This window comes from Monodon monoceros, unplaced genomic scaffold (genome assembly GCF_005190385.1).
Source record: "Monodon monoceros isolate NGI ecotype Baffin Bay Population unplaced genomic scaffold, NGI_Narwhal_1 Super_Scaffold_3, whole genome shotgun sequence".
Classification (NCBI taxonomy): domain Eukaryota; kingdom Metazoa; phylum Chordata; class Mammalia; order Artiodactyla; family Monodontidae; genus Monodon; species Monodon monoceros.
The window spans coordinates 94,890,604-94,915,083 of NW_021703780.1; the positions used below are offsets into that span (position 1 = coordinate 94,890,604).

At 49.0% G+C, this 24,480-nt stretch overlaps 1 protein-coding gene across 4 annotated transcripts in view; it reads right to left on the reverse strand.

Annotated features, from left to right (window-relative positions):
• Window positions 1-24,480, reverse strand: part of SRGAP3 (SLIT-ROBO Rho GTPase activating protein 3) — a 258,464-nt gene that overhangs the window by 67,891 nt on the left and 166,093 nt on the right. For all 4 annotated transcript variants that reach the window (XM_029243762.1, XM_029243760.1, XM_029243763.1 and 1 more), the window contains exons 5-10: window positions 15,686-15,871; window positions 10,874-11,002; window positions 9,158-9,379; window positions 7,507-7,608; window positions 5,105-5,302; window positions 836-920 (exon numbers count right to left, since the gene is read on the reverse strand). In XM_029243762.1, coding sequence (XP_029099595.1) covers window positions 836-920; window positions 5,105-5,302; window positions 7,507-7,608; window positions 9,158-9,379; window positions 10,874-11,002; window positions 15,686-15,871 — 922 coding nt within the window. The remainder of the gene's footprint in view (window positions 1-835; window positions 921-5,104; window positions 5,303-7,506; window positions 7,609-9,157; window positions 9,380-10,873; window positions 11,003-15,685; window positions 15,872-24,480) is intronic.

The window sequence follows — 24,480 nt, forward strand, 5'->3', positions numbered from 1 at the left end:
GCTTACCCTTCCCCCTCCCCGTGTTCTCAAGTCCATTCTCTAGTAGGTCTGCGTCTTTATTCCCGTCTTGTCCCTAGGTTCTTCATGACCATTTTTTTTTTTTTTAGATTCCATATATATGTGTTAGCATACGGTATTTGTTTTTCTCTTTCTGACTTACTTCACTCTGTATGACAGACTCTAGGTCCATCCACCTCACTACAAACAACTCAGTTTCATTTCTTAGATGAGCTTTGATGTGCAGAAAGGAGCTCAGTGCCACTGGAGTACAGTAGGGAAGTGGAGGATGGGTAGATGAGGTCAGGGAGGCAGGCGGAGGTCAAGTGACCTTGGGCCTCATGTGCCATGGGAGCAGTTGGGATTTTATCCCACCCATCGTTGGAAGCCTTTGGGGAGCTTTAAGTCTAGTCCCCAGGTCTCCCAAGGACCAAACTCTGCTTCACACGTATGCATTTTTCTTCTTGGACCTAGAATCCTGGCCAGGCACTCCAGTAGTATTCCTGGCAAACAGAATCTGCTAAAAAGCAACAGTGCAGATGCCTGTTCCCTGAATCCCACCCTCTACCTATTCGGGACCCTCATCACTTTATCTGGGACCCTCCTCCACAACCCAGACTAAGACTTGTACTTGCCCCATAGTTTCTGCAGCCAGACTGGACCCCCTCAGCATCTGTACCAGAGCTACTTTCCCAGATTGCTCATCCCGGTAGGTGGCTCCAGGACCAGGCCTCATTCCACCAAGTGCCCGGGATCTCCATGTGAAACAGCTCAAGGGGCCACAACACAACCCAGCGGGAAGACAGCCCCCCTTGCCGGCCTCTGCCACATGACTCACCTTCGCCCAGAGTCTGCTTGAGTAAGTCATGCTTGGCCTGTAGCTTAGTGATGAGGTTACTGCCGTTCACATATTCTTTAAATTTCTGTAAGACACAAGGTACAAGGACATTACAGATCGCAGGGCCAAGTCCTGCCATTTCTGCTTCCATAATGGACCTCCAGGGCGGGAGGCCACCCTCAAGGCCCCAGGCACGGGGAAAGGGGTTTCTGCGTCGGCTCCATCAGATCCCCAGCTCTGCCAAGCATGGCTGTCCAGTCCTATGAGGCATTTCAGCTCAGTTTGGGAACACAGAGAAAGCTCGGGGGATGTGCGCAGTGAAAGGTGCTTCTGTCAGGTGAGGACTGCAGGAGCCCGGGCAGTGGGCTTCTTTAGCCATCAAAGTTCCTCTGTGCTTCTGGGCCAAGAGCATGCAGCCGAGACAAGAGAGCGTTATCAGATCTGTCAGAGGGGAGGCTCAGAGCATGTCTTCTTTTATCTGGCTGCACTGTGAAGGGGGAAGGGCATTGCAGGCCCCTGGAGACATTCCTATTAAAATAACCCGAACTGCATTTGGGGATATGATTTTCTTCTTTTTACAGATGAGAAAGGTGAGGCTGGCACAAGAAATGATTTGCCCTAGGACCCCAGGCTGCCTCTAGTTCTGGGGCCTGGCCAAGCACAACGCACTTGGAAGCAGTGCCAGGAACGGGGCACCCGGAACAGAAACACATCTACCTGCCCCCAGTTCAGCCTGGCCTCAGCCATGCCTCTACACAACTACCAGCTTCCCTCAGCCCTGCCCACCCCACGTCGCCCAGTCACAGGCCGGGAGCCCTCTCTGCTGGACCATGTGCCACTGTAGGTACCGTCCATGCAGGTTCCTTTCTGGATCCTCGGTGCCTACAGCTGTGCCAGGCATATAGTAGGTGCTGAGAAATTCAGCTGAAATCTCTGACCTGGTGGGACTGACATAGCAGAGTAGGAGAGAGACAATAAACTAACAAAAACGTAAGTAAAATACATAATTGGTCAATGGCGGTGAACGCTAGGGATGGAAACAAGGCAGGAATGAGGAGCTGGGAGTGAGGGCAGACCTCACTGCAAAGTTGCCATCTCAGCCCCAGCCTGAAGGAGGTGAGGAAGACAGCCGTGTGGGTGCACACGGGAGGGAAGGATCTAAGCAGAGGGGAACGCAATTACAAAGGCCCTGAGAATGAAGGCACAGGGACAGATGTGATTGCCCCAAATCTGCCAGCTAGTTTCTCACCAAAAAACCCATTCTATTCCCCAGCCAGAAGGCTCAGAAAGGGCTCAGAGGAGCAAAGAAGTGCACCTCGGCAGCTCAGGACATCTGGAACGTCACCATCTTCCCGCTGAAGACAGGTGTGGGGAAAGGCCCACGGGGAGGGGGCTGACATGTGCCCGGATAAGACTGAGATCACCGCACCCTGGCCCCTCCCTGCTGGGTTTCTGGGGCTTGTGGCGTCCTGTCTCCTTGGCCGTGGTCCTTCTTAGCTCCTAGGGCCTGTCCTGTGGTTGCTAAGAGTCACTCCCCCTTGTACCTGGAGATGGTTTTCAAACATGTACATCTGGTCCTCACTGCAGTCTCAGATGACAAATGGTGGAAGCATCACCATTCCCATTCTACCCAGAAGGAGAAAGAGCTCAGGGCTGCGGTCACTCAGTGTGCAATCTTGGCCGGATTTCTGAACATTTCTGGGCCTCATGCCCTCCTCAAGGTAAAATGAGTAGACTCACGGTGCTTCTCCAAGAGTGGTGCAGGGACCAGTGGCCTCCTACCCAGCTGGGGAGAGTGTCCACATGCAGATTCCTGCTCTGGAAGACTGTGAGTCTAACCCGAGGAGGACACCACAGAGGCCCAGAAGTGCTCACATTTCCAGGGTGCCACCTCAGGGAGGGTGTTAGTCTGGGAACCTATGTTTTCAACAAGCTTCCTACATGATTCAAAAGCACACTTCGGTTTGGTAACTACCCACCTATAGGCTCTCTCTGGATGCTTCCAGTAATATAGCCCTCTGATTTTATCGCCCTGTGTTTAAGAATTCACCATAAAAAGCAGAGCTGTGGTATAAGTAGGTATTCTCTCCATCCTGCCTCACTGTCCCAAGCCAGGTGAAGCTCCAATCCCAAACTTGTAACTCATGCTTTGGTGGGTTAGTGCAAATTACACCTGGTTAGTGCAAATTACACACTGGGGCTCTGGGGCTTGGGGATCCTGGCTACTTCTTCCAAGCTTCACCCAGGCTTCACGTGTAACCCATGAAGGAAAGGATGCCATTGAATTGTATTAATGTTTGCTTTAAAAGGAGTGTTATGTCCTTAAAATACCTAAATAATGTCACAACATCACGTCATGAGGTGTACTAGCCAACCAGGTTGATAACTTGAATATTCAGATCAAAATAGAACATCCATGACCCCCATCATGGATGCTGTCTTTTAATTTCAAGCAGGCTGAACCCCCTTCTTTGCTCCTGCTGCCTAAGTGACAATATTCATCCACACTCCTCACTTATCTTTGTAACCCATAAATTCTCTACAAACACAGTAGGCCCCTTGTGGAAGTGGTGAGCCCCCAAAACTGGCATGGGCTGATTCACATAGTATTCACATAGTATGTGCTAAATAAATACTTGAATGAGTAAATGAGTGAATCGGTTCTTTCTTGAAAACAATGAAGTCAAAGAGTGTTGACAAAGGAAATGCAGTAGGCGACAACCGTTGGTTTTTGACAGGGATTTGATGAGGCCTAGCATGAAATGGAGCTGGATGTTAGAACTGGGTGGGTTTGTGACTGGTTAAATGACCACAATCTAAAAGTGCTGATTAATGGATCAATATTAGCCTAGTGGCATGTTTTGAATAACTCTGTCTTTGGCCTGGGCCCTGAAGTACCAATTAGTTTTTTTTTTTTTATTGACAAACTTTAAGGTACAGAAGCCATGCTTACTGAATCTGCAGACACAAGGTCTGAAGAGACAGCATATGTGATGAGCAGCCGATCAGGATCCTGACAGTCTGGAACCATGAGCTGAACCCATCAAGAGGAAATCTAAACGGTGGTAAACATCAGACCCACCCAAGACATCACCTACACATCCCATAGGAGGAGGGTGGCCTCGTTTAATGGCAGTACAGTGGGAACAGAGATTTAACTGATACTAGCTTAAAAAAAAAAAAAAAAAGAATATGGTCTTAGGACATATGGAAAGAGAAGCATAGCCCCTAATGTGGAGGGAGGTGAAAGTTTAGCCCTGCTCTGTGCTGGTCACTCCGATGCTGGGAATCTCACTTTAGAAGAAGCACCGACAAGTGGGACAAGTGGAACACGTTCCGGAGAATGTCGCTAGGATGCTGAGGGCACTCAAAACAAAAGCTTAAGAGGCTGGATCGAAAGAAGTAGATATGTTTAGCCTGGAGAAATAAAAACCCAGCTCCCTGCAACCTTGCCAGACTGTCAAGTAGAATTAGCCTCTCTCTGGGTTGCCCCAGAGAACAGGATTAAGATCAATGACCAGAAATCCTAGTGAGGAAGATTTCTGAAGATAACAGAGATACGGGAAAACATCATAATATCTATAGCCAGCCACAAGCCAAACAAAAGGGTTGTTTGGGGAAGGAGGGAGCTTTTTAATCTGGGGTTGTTCAAGCAGAATTTGAATGACTTTTGGGCAGGGATAAGGTTGGACAGGGTCAAACATCAGATGGAAGATGTAAGGTCCCTTCTAACCCCATTCCATGCTCACTAAATACATGTTGAAATAAAGCCCCGATGCCTCTCATCCCTGTTCCTCCTTGGCCAAGTGAAATGTAAGTAATCTGGGATTTTGCATGAAGGGCTGGCAACTCACCAGCAATTTGCAAAGATCACTCAGGGTGTTGTTTGCAGAGTCCATGCCCAAATTTGACACAACTTGACATGACAACCATACACTAAACTTGGGGGTTGTTACTTGGGGCATGCACCTGGCTCTGTTAGCCCCTTTTCCTCTCACCCTACTGAACACAACTCTCTCTGTATTTTTTCTAGAAAAGGAAAATCACAATAACTGTCAATCCAAGATCAAGGCTGGTGCTACCCACTGGTAGCTCACTTTCTGCATTTCACAAAGCCACGCCAGGCAATTTAACCTGAAAACATGCTGGAAGACCTGTAGGTCTAACTGACCCACGTGGTTCCTCTGGCTCCCAGTAGTTTGGGCTGCTCCCCAAAATCACTGCCGGTGGCGGGGCAGACAGTGGGTCCCGGGCCAGGACGCCACTTACTGTAAAATAAAACATTTCCGTCTCCTGCTGGTTGGCTCTCCTCTTGGCGATGTTGAGCTTGCTCATGTAGGTCTCGGAGGCGGCTGACTTCACAGACTCTGTGGACCGGCTGTGTTGGAAGGCGTCGGATACGTCAAAGTCCTCCACAGTCAGCATGTCCTGCAAGGTCTGCATGGTGGCGTCCAGGGTTTTTCTAACCTGGGGAAACACAAAAATCCTTCAGGTTGACAAAAATCCTTCAGCCTCGGAATGCCTTTGACGCCTCATAGCCCTTTCCCAACCGTTCCTTGATTTCTTCCACATAAAGCATCAGGAGGCAGGCAGGACAAAGATGCTCATTCCCGTTACAGTGATGTGGAAAGTAAGGCCAGCAGCTGGCTGGGGGGAGAAGCCAGGTGGCCTAATCTAAAGTCAGGTCATGGGACTGCTTCTGCTGGAGACAACGTCGGAGAAGGTTGTGACCAACAAGGAACTTGGGTTTTAAGGTTTGTGTTTCTTTATGGTTATACAACCCCAAACCAGCTCCTCCTGGGAGGCAGGTCCCTGAGGAGGAGCAACGCTAGAAACGCTCCCCGTTTCCTTCATCCAGAGAAGGGAGGGGACACAGTCTGCATAAGGGCAGCGCTGTCCTCAGTGAGTGACTCCTCTGCTGTCGGCCACTGAGTCCACGCAAGCCTGACTGAGAAAAAACAGCCTTGAGGAAGATAGACCCAAGACACACGCAGTGTGCTCGGTCCTCCAGGACTCCGACTCCTCTCCCGGGACCGAGCGGGACCCCGGAGGCTCCACACACAGGGCCCCGGCCTCCCCACAGCCCTTCACTGAACTGTGCCTAAAGGGCGTACTGGAACTTGGATGGAGGGTCGCTCCAAACACAGTCCTGGGAGAACTGCGTCCACGTTCGCTCCACAGTGATTGCTGCTCAAAGCCTCTCTTGTCACTCAGATCTCAACTTAAAAGTCGCCTCCTGGTGACATCAGGCCTCCCCCCACCCACCCCCGACCACCATCCTTAACTTAGTGTCTGATATTCTGTGTACGTATTCATGTATGGGTTCGTTCGCTTCTGTGTTTTACCACCTGTCTTTTCTCACTAGAACATAAACTCCGTGAGAGGAGGTACTATATTGTCTCATCCACTCACTTAACTCTGCACAAGGTTTAGCGCATAGTATGTGCTAAATAAATACTTGAATGAATAAATGAGTGAATCGGTTCTTTCTAACATAGGCTCACAGAAGCTCAGGTACAAAACTGAGCATTTCCATGGCCATGAACAGCCTACCCAGAAGAGCATGTGCTTCACCCTCCCTTCTGTGCCCCGATTTTCAATTTAAATTCCATTAACATTATTATCCATATACAGCACATACCGTTCCATGTAAACAATTTAAAACGCTTCACGGGAAGATGTAGGGCATAAATAAAGAAAGAAAACACTCTGGCCATATCCTCTCTCTTCTCAGGTTTGATAAACAAATATATAATTTGTCTCCACATAACCTCCCCCCAGGGACTGCTTTGATTCGTTCATCCTTAGCTACACTCTGGCTCACGTTCGTCCTGGCTACGTCCTTTTTGAAGACACAAAGCAACCTGCCCTCTCTGCCTAGAACAGCCCTCTTGAGGTCTGAAGACAGGGACCACGGCTCCCCATCTCCAGCTGCAGCTGCACTTCTCAAAGATGGACCTGCCCATGATCTCGGGTGACACTCCCATGGCCTGGTGTCCTCCAATTGGGTGATGTCCTCCCTGGGTGGGGGCATCCCGGCTGGAACGGGAGGTCTCCCATGTGGCCTCATCAGTGCACATCAGAATGGAGCCACTCCAGCTGGTACTTCCATTTGTGCCCACCTGGCAGAAGTCCTGAGCCACCAGCTGCAAGGGAGGTGTGCTGGCCACGGTGAGACAGAAGCTCCCTGGAGCTCAGAATCTATGACACATTTAGTGTGCCCTGGGTTATTTCATTGTGTAATTTAAAATTACATTTCTGATGATAAAAATAACATAAGCTCACTGCAGAAAACAGAGAAAAGCACAGAGAAGAAAACAGAAATCACCTATACTCCTGCAACCCAGACAAAACCACTATCAACATTCAAAGTATTTCCTTCCAGTCTTTTTCTCTATGCCCGTGAATATGCACAGAAACATGCACGCATACTTCAGTTTATCCTGGTTAGGTCAGTACTGAACATAGAGTTCTACTTCCTCCTTGCTTTTCTTTAACATCTTGTGAGCATTCCCCATGCCATCAAAGATTCTTGGTGTAGTTGGTTTTGACAGTTGTGCATGTTACAGATGAACCCTGATTTCTTATGTGTTCCATGGCAAGAGTAGACTCTGCAGGACCAGTCAGGCCTTTGTAAAGAAATCCCTCACAGGGTGGAGGGGCTCACTCACCTCCTCGTTCTCGATCTTGAGAGTGGCCAGTCTGGACTGCAGCTGGTGGTACCGCATGAGCAGTTCCGTCTGGACGGGCTGCTGAGCACTGACCTGGCACACCTGCAGAAATGACAGCCACCGCCTGCGGTTGACCGGGGCCCTTGCAACCTGTGCATAGCTGGGGCCGGCCTATCATTAACATCCCCATCGACAACTGCAGAAACAGGCCTGGAAAGGTTAAGTGACCTGCCCAAGGTCACACAGCTTGTACCCAGCGACACCAGAGCCAGCCGGGAGCCAGGGGCCACCCTCTCACACTCTCAGTTGTGGTCTACATTCGTGCAGCATGTGACGGTTTGCTACTCAGAGCTTGGACATAATCTCATTAAGTGAGACTAATTGGTTAATTTCCAGGCAGGAAGTGGTGGTAAGGAAGCAACTGCCTAAGAGAAGCCAGTGAAAAGAACAAAGGGTGGGAAACAGTCAGCAGAGTGGCCCAGCAGGAAGATGCTTGAGAGACAGGCAGGCATGGGGCAGCGGCCCTCTCACAGGGGCCGCTGAGAGAGGAGGGGAGAAGAGAAGAAGATGAGAGAGCGATACTGTTCGCCTACACCCATTCCCACCAGGGCTCTCACTACCTGTGGGCTGGGCTGCCTGCCGTAACTTGGCTGAGCTCATAAGGGACAGCAGGCCTCTGTTCTTTACCACTAACTGGGCAACCCAACCCTGCAGTCACCAGCTGATGAGCCAGAGGGCTGGACATGAGGGCACAGGGATGGGGCAGGAGCTGTGGGGAAGCCCGGCAGAAGGCATCTCTTGCAAAGGAAGAAAGTGGGCAGAGCCACTGGAGGGTCCAGCAAATGCCATCGTTAAAGGCGCCTCCTGGTCCCTCCCTGCTAAGCAGGTGCAGCGACAGCCCAGCTGAGCTCCCACTGGGATCCAGAGGCTGGCTGGGCCCCCCTGACTCTTGTGTGCCTGGGGGGAGGGAACGGGGCCACTAGGAGAAAGTTCTGGGCACATGTCCCTGGGGTAGAGATGGTGGAGATGGGGAGGCAGATATGACACCTGGTGGCTGTCTCCGTTGGTTCCAGGGACTGGGGCTTGAGCCCTGGAGAGAGGGAGGAATGACATGGAAAAGCTCAAGGAGCTATTTTCATAAGAAGTTGTGTGAAACTCAGGTAACTAGTGTGCTGCTTAGGGGCTAGTGAAGAGCGCCTTCTCCCATTTTTTTTTTTTCCAGAACATAATGAGGATGTGAGCAGCGCAAGCCCTGAAGAAAACTGGGTTGGCTGGTACTCCAAGGGCTCACGGCACTGGAGCACAGGTCCGAGCGGCTCTGCTGAGGCCCCGCCTTCGGTGATTTGAGGCCATCCATCCGAGGGGAGAGCGTGAGATGATTGTCTGTGTGCAGATGTGGGACTCCCTTGGGGTCTTCTAGACATAGCTGGGAGGGATTTCATGGGAAGCTATGGTCTCGCAATTCTGCAGGTGGGGGACTTGAGCTGCCAAGATTAGGGTATTCGTGGTAAACTCCTCAGCTAGGGAAGCCCATGCACCAAGAACTTGACCCCAGGCCTCTCCACTGACGTTCTCCTCCCACTGATGCTCTGGGAGCCCATGGGAGACAGATGGAAGCAACCTCAAGCATGGGCTCCTGGGAGAAGCCTACCTCGTCCCCCATGTGGGGCTGGAACTCAAACTTGAGGGGGGGACAGAAGACCTGGTTGCACATGTCCATGACTGTGTGCTTGTCACTTCGGGAATCCAGGTTGTCCACCGCGTTCTCGATGACGTCCAGCCCCTCGTGGCGAGAGGTCTCCAGGTTGTACTCGGCTGAGAGGTAGGTCCGGAAGGTGCGGGCCAGGCTGGCATGAAAGCCCAAATCACAGCACTTGGAGAGAAGCACACACAGAAGGTGCAGGTGAGGGTGGTGACATGGAGGTGGGGCCGTCACAATGACTTACGATTACCTCCTATTCCACGGTCAAATCTTTCATGCTGGAGGCCCTCATGCACTTTGGAATCTTACCACACAAGTCATGGCAAAGCCCTCGGAGGGAGCGGGGGACCGCGATCTGGGCAATGACAGCGCTCCTCGCGGCTCCCCAAACTCACTGCTTTCTTTCTCATCTCCAGGCCTTCACACACGCATTCCCTCTGCCCGAAGACTCTTCCTCTCTCCTCCTGCCTAAATACTCTTCCTTTGGTTTCAGTTTAGAGGTCACTTCCTCCAGGAAGCCTTCCTTGATGTTCTCCCCACTCAGAGTCCACACCAGGTGTCCCTCATCCAGGTGTCCACAACTCCCTCCACCTCTCTCATGGTAACACCCACTGCTTGGCATTACGTTTGCCTTTAATGCATCAGGGTTATGCAGGCTGAGCTCCATGAGGACAGACCCACTGGCTCTTATCCACTGTTGTACCTCAAGAGCCAGAGCTGGTAGGCACTCAGTAAAAATTTGGTAAATAAAAAGATGAAAGGGTTGTGTGAAAAAGAAAGCTGAAAGGTAGGAAAGAGGAGGGGTCTGGCCCCCCGGGCATTTGGAAGGCAGGACCAGGCAGCTCCCTCTCCTGGGGGTGGTGATAATGGCGATAATGGGTCTCCTCTGCAGCCAAGGGAAGAGCGGTGACCGTCTGACTTCCTGACGGGATACAACCAGGCCAGAGGAAAAGGACGCACCCACCCTCAAGGAAGCCTGACCGAGCATCTGCTGGGCCGGATCCCTGTCTGCATGAAGACATGCGAAGCAGCCCCAGCTCTGTCACAGATGATGCAGGAGCCTCCCCGAAGGCACCACTCACAGAATTCTTTCCCGAAACCTCATTGTCCTACCAGTGTGTCCTGCACAGCTGGTGCTCAGGAGTCAGTGTTCCATTTTCCTCTTGCTTAAACTGCCTGATTTCTCCCAACATAACATCCCCAAGTGAAGCTGACCTGTATAATTTTGTCTCATTCATTATTTTCTTCCGTATGTGTGTGTGTGTCTAGTGGACTGGACCCAGGCGTGTTACACAGATAAGCATCTTTACCACCCTGGGAAGTTCCCCAGGGCATGAACTGTGTACGATCACCCCTGTACCCCCAAACCCAGAAAAAGACCTGGTGTAGAGGAGGACGCTTGGAAAGTGCACGCTGAATTACAACTGCCCAGCCCAAGTGTGCAAGGGCCGCCAGAGGCCCACTCCCACCCATGGAGTTAGAAGCCACAGGGTGATACTCCTTCCCAGGCCCCAAAGGCTCCCTGTCCTTCCCCTCCGTTAGGGCTCCAGGGGCCACTGGCCGCCCCATATGCCAGCTAAGGACAAGGGCCAGCCCTCCCTCAGCTGATGACTCGCAGCAGGCGGTGCAGGACCCTGTTCAACCCCAGACTCCCCAGGAGCTCACGTCGATGAGGTCGGAGACATCGTGGATGTAGTATTTGCTTATAGCTGCATTGGTGGCCGCCAGATTCAGCAAGTAGTCGTTCCGGGCCTTAGTGCATTTCAGCTTGTTCTCAGAATACTTTGCCTGCCTCTGGAGGAAGGAAAGAGTGGATGTGAGAGCAGAGCCGCTGATGGGAGGGATTTGAGATTTTCTTTAGGGTCACTGCCTGCGATCAGCTCCCCGCTTAAAGAAAGGAAAGCCTTACTCCATGGGCCAGGTGAGTAAGATCTGGACCCCGTACTCAAAAAGCTCACCTGACACTGCACATGTGCAGCCATCGTCGGCACTGTCGGGTAAGCAGCGGCCTTTTCCGGGAGTGTAACTAAGACCTCCGGAGGCCCCTACTCAACACCCCCAGAGGCTGCCCAAACCCGGACGACAGCCTGTGAAGCCCTCCTGACCTGGCTCTTCCTCCACGCTCCTGTCATCCCCTCCTCTGCACGTCCTTTAAGAGGCCACGTTCATTCCTGCCTCTAGACTCAGACTCATTCCCTCCGGCCGGCAGGCCACCCTTCCAGGTCCCTGCGTGGCCTGCTCCACGTCATTCAGGTCCTTAGCCATGGTCACACAGTCGCATGGGCCTCTGACCACACAACCGTGTCTAAAATGTGTCCCCGGCATCTTGACTGCCTCCTCCCCACATTCTGTCCTGCTCTATTTTTCCCATTCATTTAATCTTTGTTCAATTTTTAGTGATTATTTTCATTTTTATTTAATTTTTAAGAGACTCTTTTTTTAGAGCAGTTTTAGCTTCACAGCAAAATTGAGAGGAAGGTGCTGAGATTTCGTGCACACACCCCTACTCCCATACACACACCACGTCCCCCCAATATCAACACCCCCTGGCACCAGGTGGTACATTTGTTACAATTGATGGACCTATACTAACACATTGTAGTCACCCAGAGTCCACAGTTTACCTTAGGGTTCAGTCTTGGTGTTGTACATTCTGTGAATTTGAACAGATGTATAATGACATGTATCCATCATTAGAGTATCAGAGCAGTTTCCCTGCCCTGAAAATCCTCTGTGCTCTACCTGTTCATCCCTGTCTCCCACCCAACTGCTGTAATCACTGACCTTCTTACTGTTCCATAGTTCTGCCTTTTCTAGAATGTCATATAGTTGGAATCGTGCAGTATGTAGCCTTTCCAGATTGCTTTCTTTCACTTTGTAACATGCATTTAAGGTTCCCCCGTGTCTTTTCATGGCTTGACAGCTCATTTCTTTTTAGTGCTGAATAACATTCCATTGTCTGGATGGACCACAGTAACTTAGCCACTCACCTACTGAAGGACATCTTGGTTGCTCAATTTTTTTCATAAGTACTTTTCACCACCCCAAATCACATTTTTTACCTCTTTGATTACTTGATGATTTTCAGGGTCCCCTGCTAGAAAGTAAGCTCTGTGAAGTCAGAGACTTAATGGTCCCTGTTCATGACTGAGCCTACAGCACCCAGAACAGTCCCTGCATGGGCAGCATGAAGTGATTGTCACTGGCTGTCTGGTTGTGCGTGGTGGGGAGAGGCGGGGTGGGCAGCCAGAGGTGCAGTCTTGGCTAGGAGCTGGACCGCCTCCCTGGGAAGCTGTTTCTGTTCTGGGCCATCCTGGGCAGGAAGCAGTAAAGAGTCCGTGGGTTACAGAGCTGTACCCTTGCCCCCTTCAGACAGATGAGTCCCACTGCTGAGGAGAGAGACAGCTCTCCTTAAAGAAACAGGGCTTCTTCCTACCTAGGCACTCTCAACTTTCCTTCCTCCAGACTGAGTTCTCTAGCTGTTCAGTAGAGATGTCCCCATTGTCAGCCTTTTAATTCTCTTCAGACATCTCCTCTGACCTTTCTCCAGGGTTCACTTATTCTGGGAATTTCTAGAAACAAACTTCTGGTTATACCCTGTACCAACCACACACCCAACCTCCACAGAGAGTTTTGAAATTCCTGGCCCATTTCCAGGGGGCTACTATAACCCTGAGACCATTTTCAGCTCTTCATGGACTCATAAAATTTTATGCCTGGAAAGGGTACTTGAAGATATCTTACTTTAATTCATCCATTTTATAGGTGAGGAGATGAAAATTGAAAAGAAGTTGGCTGTCCAAGAGCCAAATGGCCAGTTAGCATAAAACTCTGAACTAAAACTTAGTCTCCAGACCCCACTAACCAGTGCTTTCTCTACCTCTCTACATACCCCGTCTATAGCTACCCCCCTATGTTGTAGCTCCATAATTCCCTGCCTGGTTATCTTTTTTTTTTTTTTTTTTTTTTTTTTTGCAGTACACGGGCCTCTCACTGCTGTGGCCTCTCCCATTGCGGAGCACAGGCTCCAGACGCGCAGACTCAGCGGCCATGGCTCACGGGCCCAGCCGCTCCGCGGCACGTGGGATCCTCCCAGACCGGGGCACGAACTCGTGTCCCCTGCATTGGCAGGCAGACTCTCAACCACTGCGCCACCAGGGAAGCCCCTGGTTATCTTATTTTTAAACATTCATTTCTAGTATATTCACAGACATATTGTACAACCATCACCACTATCTAAATTTAGAATATTTTCATCACCCCAAGAGAAACCCTGTACCCATTAGCAGTCACTCTGCATTCTTTTCTGCCACGGCTCCTGGCAACCAATAATCTACTTTCTGTCTCTATGGATTTATCTACTCTGCACATTTCAAATAAATGGAATCATGTAATATGTGGTCTTTCGTGACAGGTTTCTTTCACTTAGCCTACTGTTTCCAAGGTTCATCCATGCTGTAGTCTGTATTCATTCCTTTTCATTGCTGAATATTCCCTTACAGGGATTCACCATATTTTATTCATCAGCTGAAGGACGTTTATTTATTTGGATTGTTTCTACCCTTTGGCTATTATGCATAATGCTGCTATGAACATTCATGTGCAAAGTTTTGTCTGGACACATGTTTAAATTTCTCTTGGGTGGATGCCTAGGAGTGGAACTGCTGAGTCATATGGTAACTCTATGTTTAACATTTTGAGGAACTTCCAGACTATGTTCCAAAGTGGCTGCATCATTTTACATTCCCTCCAGCAATGTATGATGGTCCAATTTCTCTACACCCGCACCGACACTTGTGATTATCTGACTTTTTTATCTTAGCCATCATGGTGGGTGTGAAGTGGTATCTCACTGTGGTTTTGAATTGCATTTCCTTAATAACTAATGATGCTGAGCATCTTTTCATGTATTTATTGGCCACTCATATATGTTCTTCAGAGATATGTCTATTCAATTCCTTTGCCCATTTTTTAACTGGGTCTCTGCCTGGTTACTGTGGAGCATATTTTTCTTTGCCTTTGGAAATTACCCTGAAATTTTATTTTATCTGCCTTTGGTTACTTTGCCAGCTTACCCAGGTCCTGTTGGATTATGTTCCCACTCAATCTCCTATAATTTTTAAGAGCTGTAGGATCATATAGTCATAGAATTAGTCTCATAGAAGCCCAAATAAACATCTGATGCAATGTTTGCAAATAGAAAGAGCTCAGGAAATGTTTGCTGATTTCATGGAATGAATGAATGCAGAGAATTCAACAAGAATATCATAGCTTTTTAAGAAGAAAGGAACCTTAGAAGTAACCCAATCTAGGATGACAAAAAGCAGCATGCACACTGCCCCTCTAAATTCCTTGGCCAAGACAGACATCATTAATTGATCACAGCACTGTCTTTAACTAAAGCCTCGAGAGGGCTCACAATCCTCAGCATAGGGCTCTGGGCAGCCACTATCAATTGATCAGAGTTGACATGAGAAAGGAGATTTGTTTGCCATCACTGTCAGTTTTTAAAATTGAAGGTCAGGGACTTCCCCGGTGGTGCAGTGGTTAAGAATCCGCCTGCCAATGCAGGGGACATGGGTTCGAGCCCTGGTCCGGGAAGATCCCACATGCCGCGGAGCAACTAAGCCCATGTGCCCCAACTACTGAGCCTGCGCTCTAGAGCCCACAAGCCACAACTACTGAGCCCGCGTGCCACAACTACTGAAGCCCGTGTACCTACAGCCCATGCTCCACAACAAGAGAAGCCACCTCAAGGAGAAGCCTGCACACCACAACGGAGAGTAGCCCCCGCTCGCCGCAACTAGAGAAAGCCCGCGTGCGTAGCAACAAACACCCAAAGCAGCCAAAAACAAATTAATTAACTAATTTAAAAATAAATAAATAAATAAAATAATATCGAAGGTCAGAGAGTCGCTGTACATGTGGCATCTTCAAAACTCAGCCTGACTCCGAAACTAGCACTTTCACCATGCCCTACCAAAGCACTTTTCCAGCACCAACACACAAGGATTCTAACTGGCCCAGCTTTGGCTCGGCGATGGCAATTTCTTCAGAATGGTTCTTTACCTGGTTCCCAGGTGCTGGTTGGTACGCCAGCGCCGTTCCCTCTTGTTGGGACACACGAAGTCCCAATCAGCTCCCCGGCCACTAAACTGACGTCCAGGGCAGGCCCCACCCCCACTAACGCCTGGTGATTCTTGCCAGAATGTGCTCGCTGGGCGAGAGTCTCATCGCAGTTCAGCTGTCTTGCCAGCTGAGTGCCTCTTCTGCTGTTGGCCCTCGCCTGAGGCCTAACAAGTGTGAGCAGAGGCATGGCCAGCCCTGCCTCCACCATGACACTGACCTCCAAGACAGCAGACGCTGGCAGCATTATTGCAGCCCTAGTCCCTCAGGGTGCGGAGGCGGAGGCTGAGGCTGTGGGGAGCCTGGCCCTCCCCTTCCTTCCCACCCCGGTACCCCGGGGACTTCACTCGCCTTCTCCTTCATCTTCTCAATCTTCTTCACGGAGCTACGGCGCTGGGGCCGGTCCTCGTGCCGGAGCAGGTTCATGCTGAGGTCTCCCGACTTGTTGAACTGCTTCTCCTCCTGCTTCTCGGCCTCCTTCAGCTTGCTTTCCGCACTGATGCTCTCCGCATGGTACATGTGGTAGGTTTTCATGACCTGGAGACACACGAGTGTGGGAAATCAACAGGCTGTTATGGCCCAGCAAGGGTGGCCCTAGCGCTGGCAGCCCCCTTCCAAGTTCCGTGTCCCAGTCAGCTCTGTCCCAGCCCTCTTCCCATGACATGCTCTGAAATCCCACGGCCCTTTACGTTTGCACGGACTGTCTGAGGACTGGAAATGAAAAGCAGCAGCAGCAGCAGCAGTTTCGTCATCATCATCATGAACAACATCACTAAGTGATCACTAAGTGCCAGCAATGGACCAGTAAAGGGGAAATTTAAAAGGGCCACCACAGGCCCCGGGCATTTTGGGGCTCTCAGAGGTGATATGGTGAACACGGCCTTCTTCAGCTGCCCTCTCCGGCCCTGCCAGCTGTGTCTCTTGTGTCCTACTCCCTCCCCACAGTGTTGCTGGAAAAGGCCCTCCTCAGGTACCCGTGGGATTTCTATGGGAACATCCTTCTTACACACAAATCGTTATCTCAGCTGTTTCCTTGAGTAAAATTGGCCTGTAAATGGCTCTGTTCCCCAAAGGAATATTATTGGGTAACCTAATAGATATTCTATGCTCTCAGAAATAAACTCATCCTTGGCTATAAAATGAATTCCTATAAAGAAAATTGCACTTTGCTACTCTACTTCCACATTAAGAGTTGGATATTGTTACATCAAGGGAATTTTTGAGTCAGAAGGAACCCTATACATCATCTAATCCAACCACCAAATTTTACAAATAGGGAAACTAAGGCCCAGAAGGACAGGGTGACTTATCCAAGATCATACAGTATTATCAGCGTAGTTTCCAGACTTTACATCCATGGGATCATCATCACCATCAAGATACAGAACACTCCCATCACACCAAAAAGATCCCTCTTGACCCTTTCCAGTCGATCCCCACCCCTTACCCCAGCCACAGGCAATCACCGATTTGCTTTCTGTCACTGTAGATTGTTTTTGTGTGTTCTAGAACTTCATGTACATGGACCCATCGAGTATAAACTCTTTTACACCTACCCTTGCTCACTCAGCATAATTTTTTTGAGATTCTCCCATGTTGTTGCATGTATCAGAAATTCTTTTTGACTGCTGGGTAGTATTGCCTTGTATGGCTATACCACAATTTGTTTATCTGTTCACGTGTTGACCGTTATTGGGGTTGTTTGCAGTTTTTGGCTCTTACGAATAAAGCTGCTAGGAACGTCCATGTACAATTCTTTATGTGGACATATGTTTTCGTTGCTCTTGGGTAAATACCTAGGAGTGGAATGGAGGGTCATATAGTAAGTGTATATCTAACCACAATAAAAATCTGGTCTCAGACTTTTAATTCTATCATGTCATACCGGTTCCTTAATTCATTACCATTTGTTCCTCAGATGTGAGTATTTGGGGCAGCCTTAGAGCAAGCTGGGCCAGGCCCATACCAACAGTATTCTATCTCCCAGTCCCCAACTAGGAGTACACTTCCCTTTGCAATATCAAGTTTATGACCATCTTTCTATGCTAAGAAACACAAGAAATTTCTGGAATTCATGGCTCCTGAGCCTTGTTGGTCCTCTTCTCCTGTTGTTTGGATAATTACAGCAGCTAATGGAGCAGAAGCTTCCGCCTCGGGATGGGATGTGCTTCTGACTAGCCAGGCCCTTTAAGTCAAGGAACTCAGAATGAATTACTGGCCAATGTTATAACCTTATTCACTGTCATTTAAAGTCCTGTGAAGTGAGACTTTTAAATGAGGACTTCCTCTGTGATTCTTACTGTGAAATCACAGCATTGATCTGTTGTTAAGAAAGTCCCCTTTGTCATATGTCAGGAGTCAGTGGGGGCAACATCTATTGTAGAGCATATCAGGTAAGAATATGGCCTCTGGCCCAAATGTCTGGGCTGAATCCTGATGCTGCCACTTACCGGCTGTGTGACCTTGGGCAAGTCACATAACCTCTCTGACATATGCTCCCTCATGTATAAAATGGGGATGATAATGGCACCTACCTCATAGGTTTGTCGTGAGGACTAAATAAGTTAATTTTTTATAAGGTGCTAAGAGCAATACCAACCACGCAGTAAAAGCGATGTAAGCATTAGCTGCTACCATCACCACCAGCATCAACATTCCTGATTTGGGCTGAGGGTTTGAAAATCTTGAACTTACTCACTTGACTTCAGGAAAATGCTCACAAACTCTAAAAAACATTAGCTAATGTGAAAAAAAAATTATTCTACACCATGTTTCTCCCTCCTTTCATCCTGAAAACCTCCCCACGTTTCAAAACAATAAATGAAAAACTGAAATCAACTTTTCTTCTTGGGTCTTGGTGGAAAGACTTCTTCTCTGCATCCCACCCATCTCTGCTCATCTGCAGTTGCCCTAAAGCCTCTAGAGATGCCCTTCTTGCTGATTTCATCCACTCCTTATGCCAATACCTCTAAGTTTCTTTCTAAACAACTCAATGGACCAGAAAGTGTGTTGGATCAATGTGTTCTAGACATCTAGTGGCCAAAGGGGATGACTGCAGGTTTACAGATAACCAAGGCAGTTGCCTACTTTAAACCACCTTTAAGCCATGGCTCCTGGAACATAACGCAGCTCAGAGTCGGGAAGCCGGCTGAAGGCTGTCTCCGGGCCTCTCTCCCATTCTTGAACCTTCCCTCTACACCTCCACATCCACAGGCACCACTGCTTTCTTTGCTCCTCCCCCTCTATGTGATCCAGTTGGTAATTCCTGATCCCAAGAATAATGGTGAACTTGATCACCTGGTGTCACTTACGTCAGACAGCTGCCACAAAAGAGCTTAACCTAGGGACCTTTCTGAAGTGAGTCTAACTATTTATGCCCAGAATCCTCTAAGATGTTTCCTTTATTTAATTACCTGAAACATGGGCTTCAGGATGAAAGGCCCTTAGCTCAATAGTCTAGAACAGCCTGCTCAGTATTGCCAGTCCAGGAGATGCTGAATAATATTTTTAAATTATCTATTACTTCACAAAGTTTGCAAACCTCTCTATTCATTATCACCAAGGAGCATTTCAATTAATCTTTACCCCAATCCTGGGAGGCAGCATGATAACAATAATAACAACAATAGCAGCTAACACTTACTGACCACTTATTACACACCAGGCCTAGTTCTAAGCACTTCACATATATTAACTCACTTATTTCTCACAAAAACCCTGTGACGTAGACTATATCATCCCTGCTTTACCAAAGAGGAAACCACGAAATAGGGATGAAAGGGTCCTCTGCCCCACAGGGACTCAGGAGACCCAGTTTTGAAACTTGACCTTCCCACCACTTGCTGGATGACCGTGGCAGAGGCTTGACCTCTCTGTGCTGCCTGGCAAAGGCCAGAGAGGGGGGCTAGGAAAGAACTCAGTAAGCTGTGACTGTAGAGTGGCGGGCTGACAGCAGTGCTGGGGCGGGGAAGGGAGCAGAAGTGGATGCAGGAGCTGAGCTGAGGCCAAGTCACTGGGACCTGGTCTTCAACCCGGGCTCTCCAGAGGGGCCCTCAGAGCCACCTACCCAGCTTACTGCCAGATGGGCGTTCTCTTTCCAACCCTCAAGACCCTATCAGGGAGAGCCTTTCAGAAGTCCAGCACAGGCTAAGAAGCACTACATAGGAACATGTAAGTGAGACCACTATTCTTGGCCCAAATCAGTTTCATAGGTTCTCAGAGGCCCTCCAGAAACTTTGGTGTATTAACCTGTCATTGAAAGAAACTAAGGCCCAGAAATAGCAAGCATGTGGCCTAAGTCACACAGCAAGCCAGATGGCCGGGACTTCGAAGCTGTGGACATTGCCTTTTCTGGTGATCATGCTGCCTTTGCTGTGTACACTTTGCCTTTTGCATCTTCCCAAACCCTCAGATCATGAAAACAGGAAAGTACTATCTGTACAGCTCTTCAGATCTGCATTTAAATGCAAAAGAAGGCAAAGGCAATCTGGAAGTTAACAGCATTAATACAGGGACATGCTGGGGCAGGAAAAGGATCAGTTTTTAGAAAATAGGTTCTCAACAATGCAGTCCATGTATGCTTCCTCCACCCCACAGGAAGGGCCATCCCTAGGCCACACAACAGTTGTGTATGAGGTGAGACCCTGGGCCAGGACATGACAAAGACACCCTTGAAGTACCCAAACTTCAGTCTGACCGCCCACACTCTGTGTGGCCTACGTTCTCCGTAGAAATTATAATCACTGTCTTATTCCATTTGCACGTTTATAAACTGTCTCACCCAACTAGAGTGCAAAGTTCATGAGGGCCAGGACGTTGTCCATGACCATAATCCCTGTATTAGAGCAGAGACTGGCACCCAGCAAGTAGCAATATATATGTGCATGAATGAGTGGACAACAGCTGACTGGCTGGCTGGATAAATGGGTGGGTGGATGGATGGATAGATAAGTGGGTGGGTGGGTGGATGGATGGATAGATAAGTGGGTGGGTGGGTGGATGGATGGGATGGAGGGAGTATAAAACAGGGGAGGTAGATTCTATTGCCTTTGCTCTGGTGAATATATTTGGGGGTAGGGCAACAGCTACACCTTCAATCATTTAATATTTATTGAACAGTTCATTATGTGCTAGTTACTGCACTCGGTGCCATAATAGGAAACACTACAATGTAGAAGACACATATGGTCTCTGCCCTCACAGAATACACACCTTAGTAGGGACACAGACAGTTATGCAAGTGATTATCACAGGGTGTGATAAGTGCAATGATGAGGGGGGTACAGGGTGCTAAAGGAAGGCTTCCTGAGGAAGTGATATCTAAACTGAACCTTGAAGGAAGAGTAGCTATTAGCTAGGTGAACAGCTAATGGATTATTCCTGTAATCCATTCCTGGGGATGGATTATTCCAGACAAAGGAAGCAGTGTCAGCATTAAGCCCATTAGAAGCAAGAGCCAAACAGGTTTGAGGAACAGCTTACAGGTAGAACATCAGGTGTTTGTTTGCAAACCAGCCAATGGAGCCACTTTCTCCTCCTTCCTGAGCTCCTCCCCCTCAGCAGACATCTGTTGTTGCTCTCTGCGTAGGATCATCCAGTCCCCCTCCTTCTAGAACATCTTCCTGATTTTCTTTGAGGAAATCCCCCAAATTCCGCTCCACCATTCTCATTCCATGTGGTTCATGGGAAACTGACACTACCCCCCAATTCCTGGGTACAGGGCAGCAGACCCAGGCCTGACCTATCAGTATGCATGATGTTAATCTGGCCACAGCGATGGGACCCCAGCCAGGCCAATTAGAGACAGCCCTGGGCTTCCGCTGGAAACACCAGGAAGGGAGTGTTCACTTTCCACTAGGGGGCGCTGAGCTGATATGAAGTGAGCTTGGGAGGGTGGGGAAGAGGGATGGACTTGGGCCAACTTTGTCACCACAGGGGAGAAGCCTCCTGCAGAGGAAATCAACACCAAATAAGGGAGGGGAGGATGGAGGGAAGGGAGGGAGGGAAAGGAAAGGAGGGGGAAGGAAGACAGAAGGAAGAAGGAAAAGTGAGGGAGGGAATAGGATAAAATGGAGGAGACGCAGTTCTGCTGCCTCTGATCTGGTGAGTGTATTGGTGGGGGGAGTGGCTACACCTTCAATCATTATATATTTATTGAACAGCTTATTACATGCAGGTATGATATATACCAGGTGCTGCCAACAGTACTGCGTGGAAGGCAGATAGGGCCTCTGCCCTCAGATTATTCACTCTACTGGGGAGACAGACAACGAAACAAGTGTGTCAGCCTCCGAGATTCAATAAATTGCCATTTTTACATATGTCAGGTTTTCCTGGCTTTCTGTCTCTTGCTACTGAATGAGTCCCCAAAGGCAGACTTCCTTCCCCACTAGCTTCCCCACTACCCAGGATCAATCCTGGTCTCGACTGGCCACACTTAGTGCCTGACTCACAAACACTGACCGGCTGAACAGGGGCTGCTCCCCGTACCCGTACCCGGCTTCCTGCTTCTCTGCCTTGCTCTCCACCTGGGAAACTCCATTGTCATTCAGCTCCAAATCCAATGCCATCTCTTCTCCATTCACACCGTGTCCATATCCCCACTGACACTTGTCACATGGCGTAGCCACATCCCATGCTCTCGACACAATGATGATCAGTAAACGTCTGCTGAGTGAGTGAAGGAATGTCCACGCAGGAGAGCTGAGGCGGGGAAGGAGGTTGTCTAGAAGGAAAGCTTGTTCCCCCCATTCTTCTTAGGACCACCGCCATCCCTAGATGACACTGGGCATACGCCCTGGCCAGCAGCTGTGACAGTCCAGCAGGGCCTGCCTTGCCCTGAGTCAGAGACGCACCCTCCTCTCCCTCCCTGGGTGGCGTGGCAGGAAGATACAAGCCTGAGAGGAGCCTCAGAGTTCCTCTAGATTCGTGCCTTCGTGCCGCAGATGGGGAAATCGAGGACCAGAGCCCAGCTAACTGGCACTGCGTCAGTGTTTCCCAAAGTGTGTGACGGGAACCGCTTGTGTTAGTGAGGTGATTTCAGGTGTTACACCTTTTCAGTTCTCTTGGAATCCTTCTGAGTATATCAGGAGGAAAAACTCAGTTTGGTGCTCTCATGTCTAATGCCTGCTTTGAAGGCACTGGCAAGAATTAACCCTGTTTTTTCTTCATTTAGCTTATGGAACCTTTCTATTTATACCAAGTTGTTTTTCATTTGCTAATGTGAAGTATCATTTCCTTCCAAAAAATATATATATAAGTAATTTATATGTGTATGTTTATATAACTAGTTGAATGTTTTTATGTAAGTAGCTTTTGGGAGTAGACTTGGAGCAGGCTCCGCCACTCCCCCGCTGGGTGACCTTGGGCTGGCTACCCAGTCTCTCTGTGCCTCGCACCCCTCATCTCTAAAATGGGGTGGTAATACTACCACCTACCTCAAAAGTGAACCGAGGATGAAACAAATTAAGACACTGGGCATTTAGACCAGTGCCCAGCACGTGATAATCACCATATAAAAGTGGAGGCTCTAATTATTAGTGATATGAAACAATCTCCAAAACATAACCACAAAAGCAAGATGCAGAACAGTAGGCCCAGCTGTTGCCACTTGTGTGGGATATGTGTGTCCATGTATGCTTAGTGATGAATTAAATATCTCTGCAAGGAGCCACCAGCTGAACTAGAAACTAGTAACCAGGCTTGTATGCGAGGAGGGGGAGAGGTGGGCAGCAGGAGGAGACATACTTCTCACTATGTATCTTTTTGTACTGTTTATCGGGTTTTTTACAAAATGCATGCATTACCTATTTCTAACTTTAAATATCCAACAATTTTTTAAAAAGGAAAGTCTCTCTGGCTCGAGTATGTAACATGTGTAATAGACGGCAAGCCTGAAGGATAGGAGAGCGATCAGGAGGTGGCTGAACTTTTTTAGGCAAAATATTCTCAGAGCTCGGGCTGGCCTAGTGGCATTGTAGGGGAGAGGAGAGAGGGAAGATTTAGAAGCATAAATGAAAAATATTTATGCTTCACCCTTTCATAAAACACACAATGATTTAACACTGGCGTTCACCAGGCACTGTGCTATACTCTATGCCACTCACTCTTAGAATCCAGAGAGATGAGGTGGTGACACTCCCATATTCTAGGGAGCGGAGGCTCAGAGTGTTTAACAAGTGACAGCGCCTTGAACCCAGGTCCATCTGGCTCTGAAACCTGTGCTATTTCCAGTACACAAGGCTGCTTACCCATGAATTAATTATGACCGGGAGAGGGTTTTGTTTTTTACAAAGGAGTCAATTTAAAGAAAATTATTAAGTAAATGGCACAGGGCCCAGTGACATGATGAAACCTCAGTGTTTATACCTCAGTGATGACAGATGTCAGTCCAGGAAGACACACAGTGAGCCTGGGAGGGAGCTGGGGCCAGAACCCATGCTGCTGGGCCCCATCTCAGGCTCTCTCCACCACTGCATCCCTGAGAGTGGTCATCAAGAGGGAGACACCTTTGCAAAAATTTGCCTGGGGGCCCAGAGTTGATTTCATACCCCTGAGCCCAGCGCACAATCAAGTCAAAGCTGGAGTAGGTAAAAGGTAGAGCCCATTCATTACTCCAATTGGCGTCTACCTGTCACCAGCAGCAGTTGGTGTGGGTGCTCCTCAGGCCCCCTCCACGTCACCCTGAACCAAGTTTCAGGGGCCCCACTAGCAGTGCTGGGCTTGGAAGACAGGCCCAGCAGCCCTGCCTGGGAGAGCCTGGAGCAGGGCTACTGAGCCCAGCAGGAGGGGCCCGGTGGCAGATGCTACAATGTTTGTCAGTGCAAAGCACAACAGGTGCATTTCATGATCTAGAACTATATTGAAAATCTGAACGTATTTTTAGCTGAACAATGAAAACAGAGTGCTTTGTTATTGTTTTGTTTTGGTTTTGCTTCCTCTGGAGCAAAGACTGGCACACTGGCCCACATTCTCACCCTCTGCCCTTCTTTCCTCTCAGACCAATACACAATGATCAAGAGCTATATATTGTGTCAGGCTGATGGGAGTCTAGGGAAAAATACGTGAGGTGTGACGTGTGTGGGGTGTGTGGGGGGGGGGGGGGGTGTGTGTGTGTGGGGTGTGTGTGTGTGTGTGTAAGCACTGGC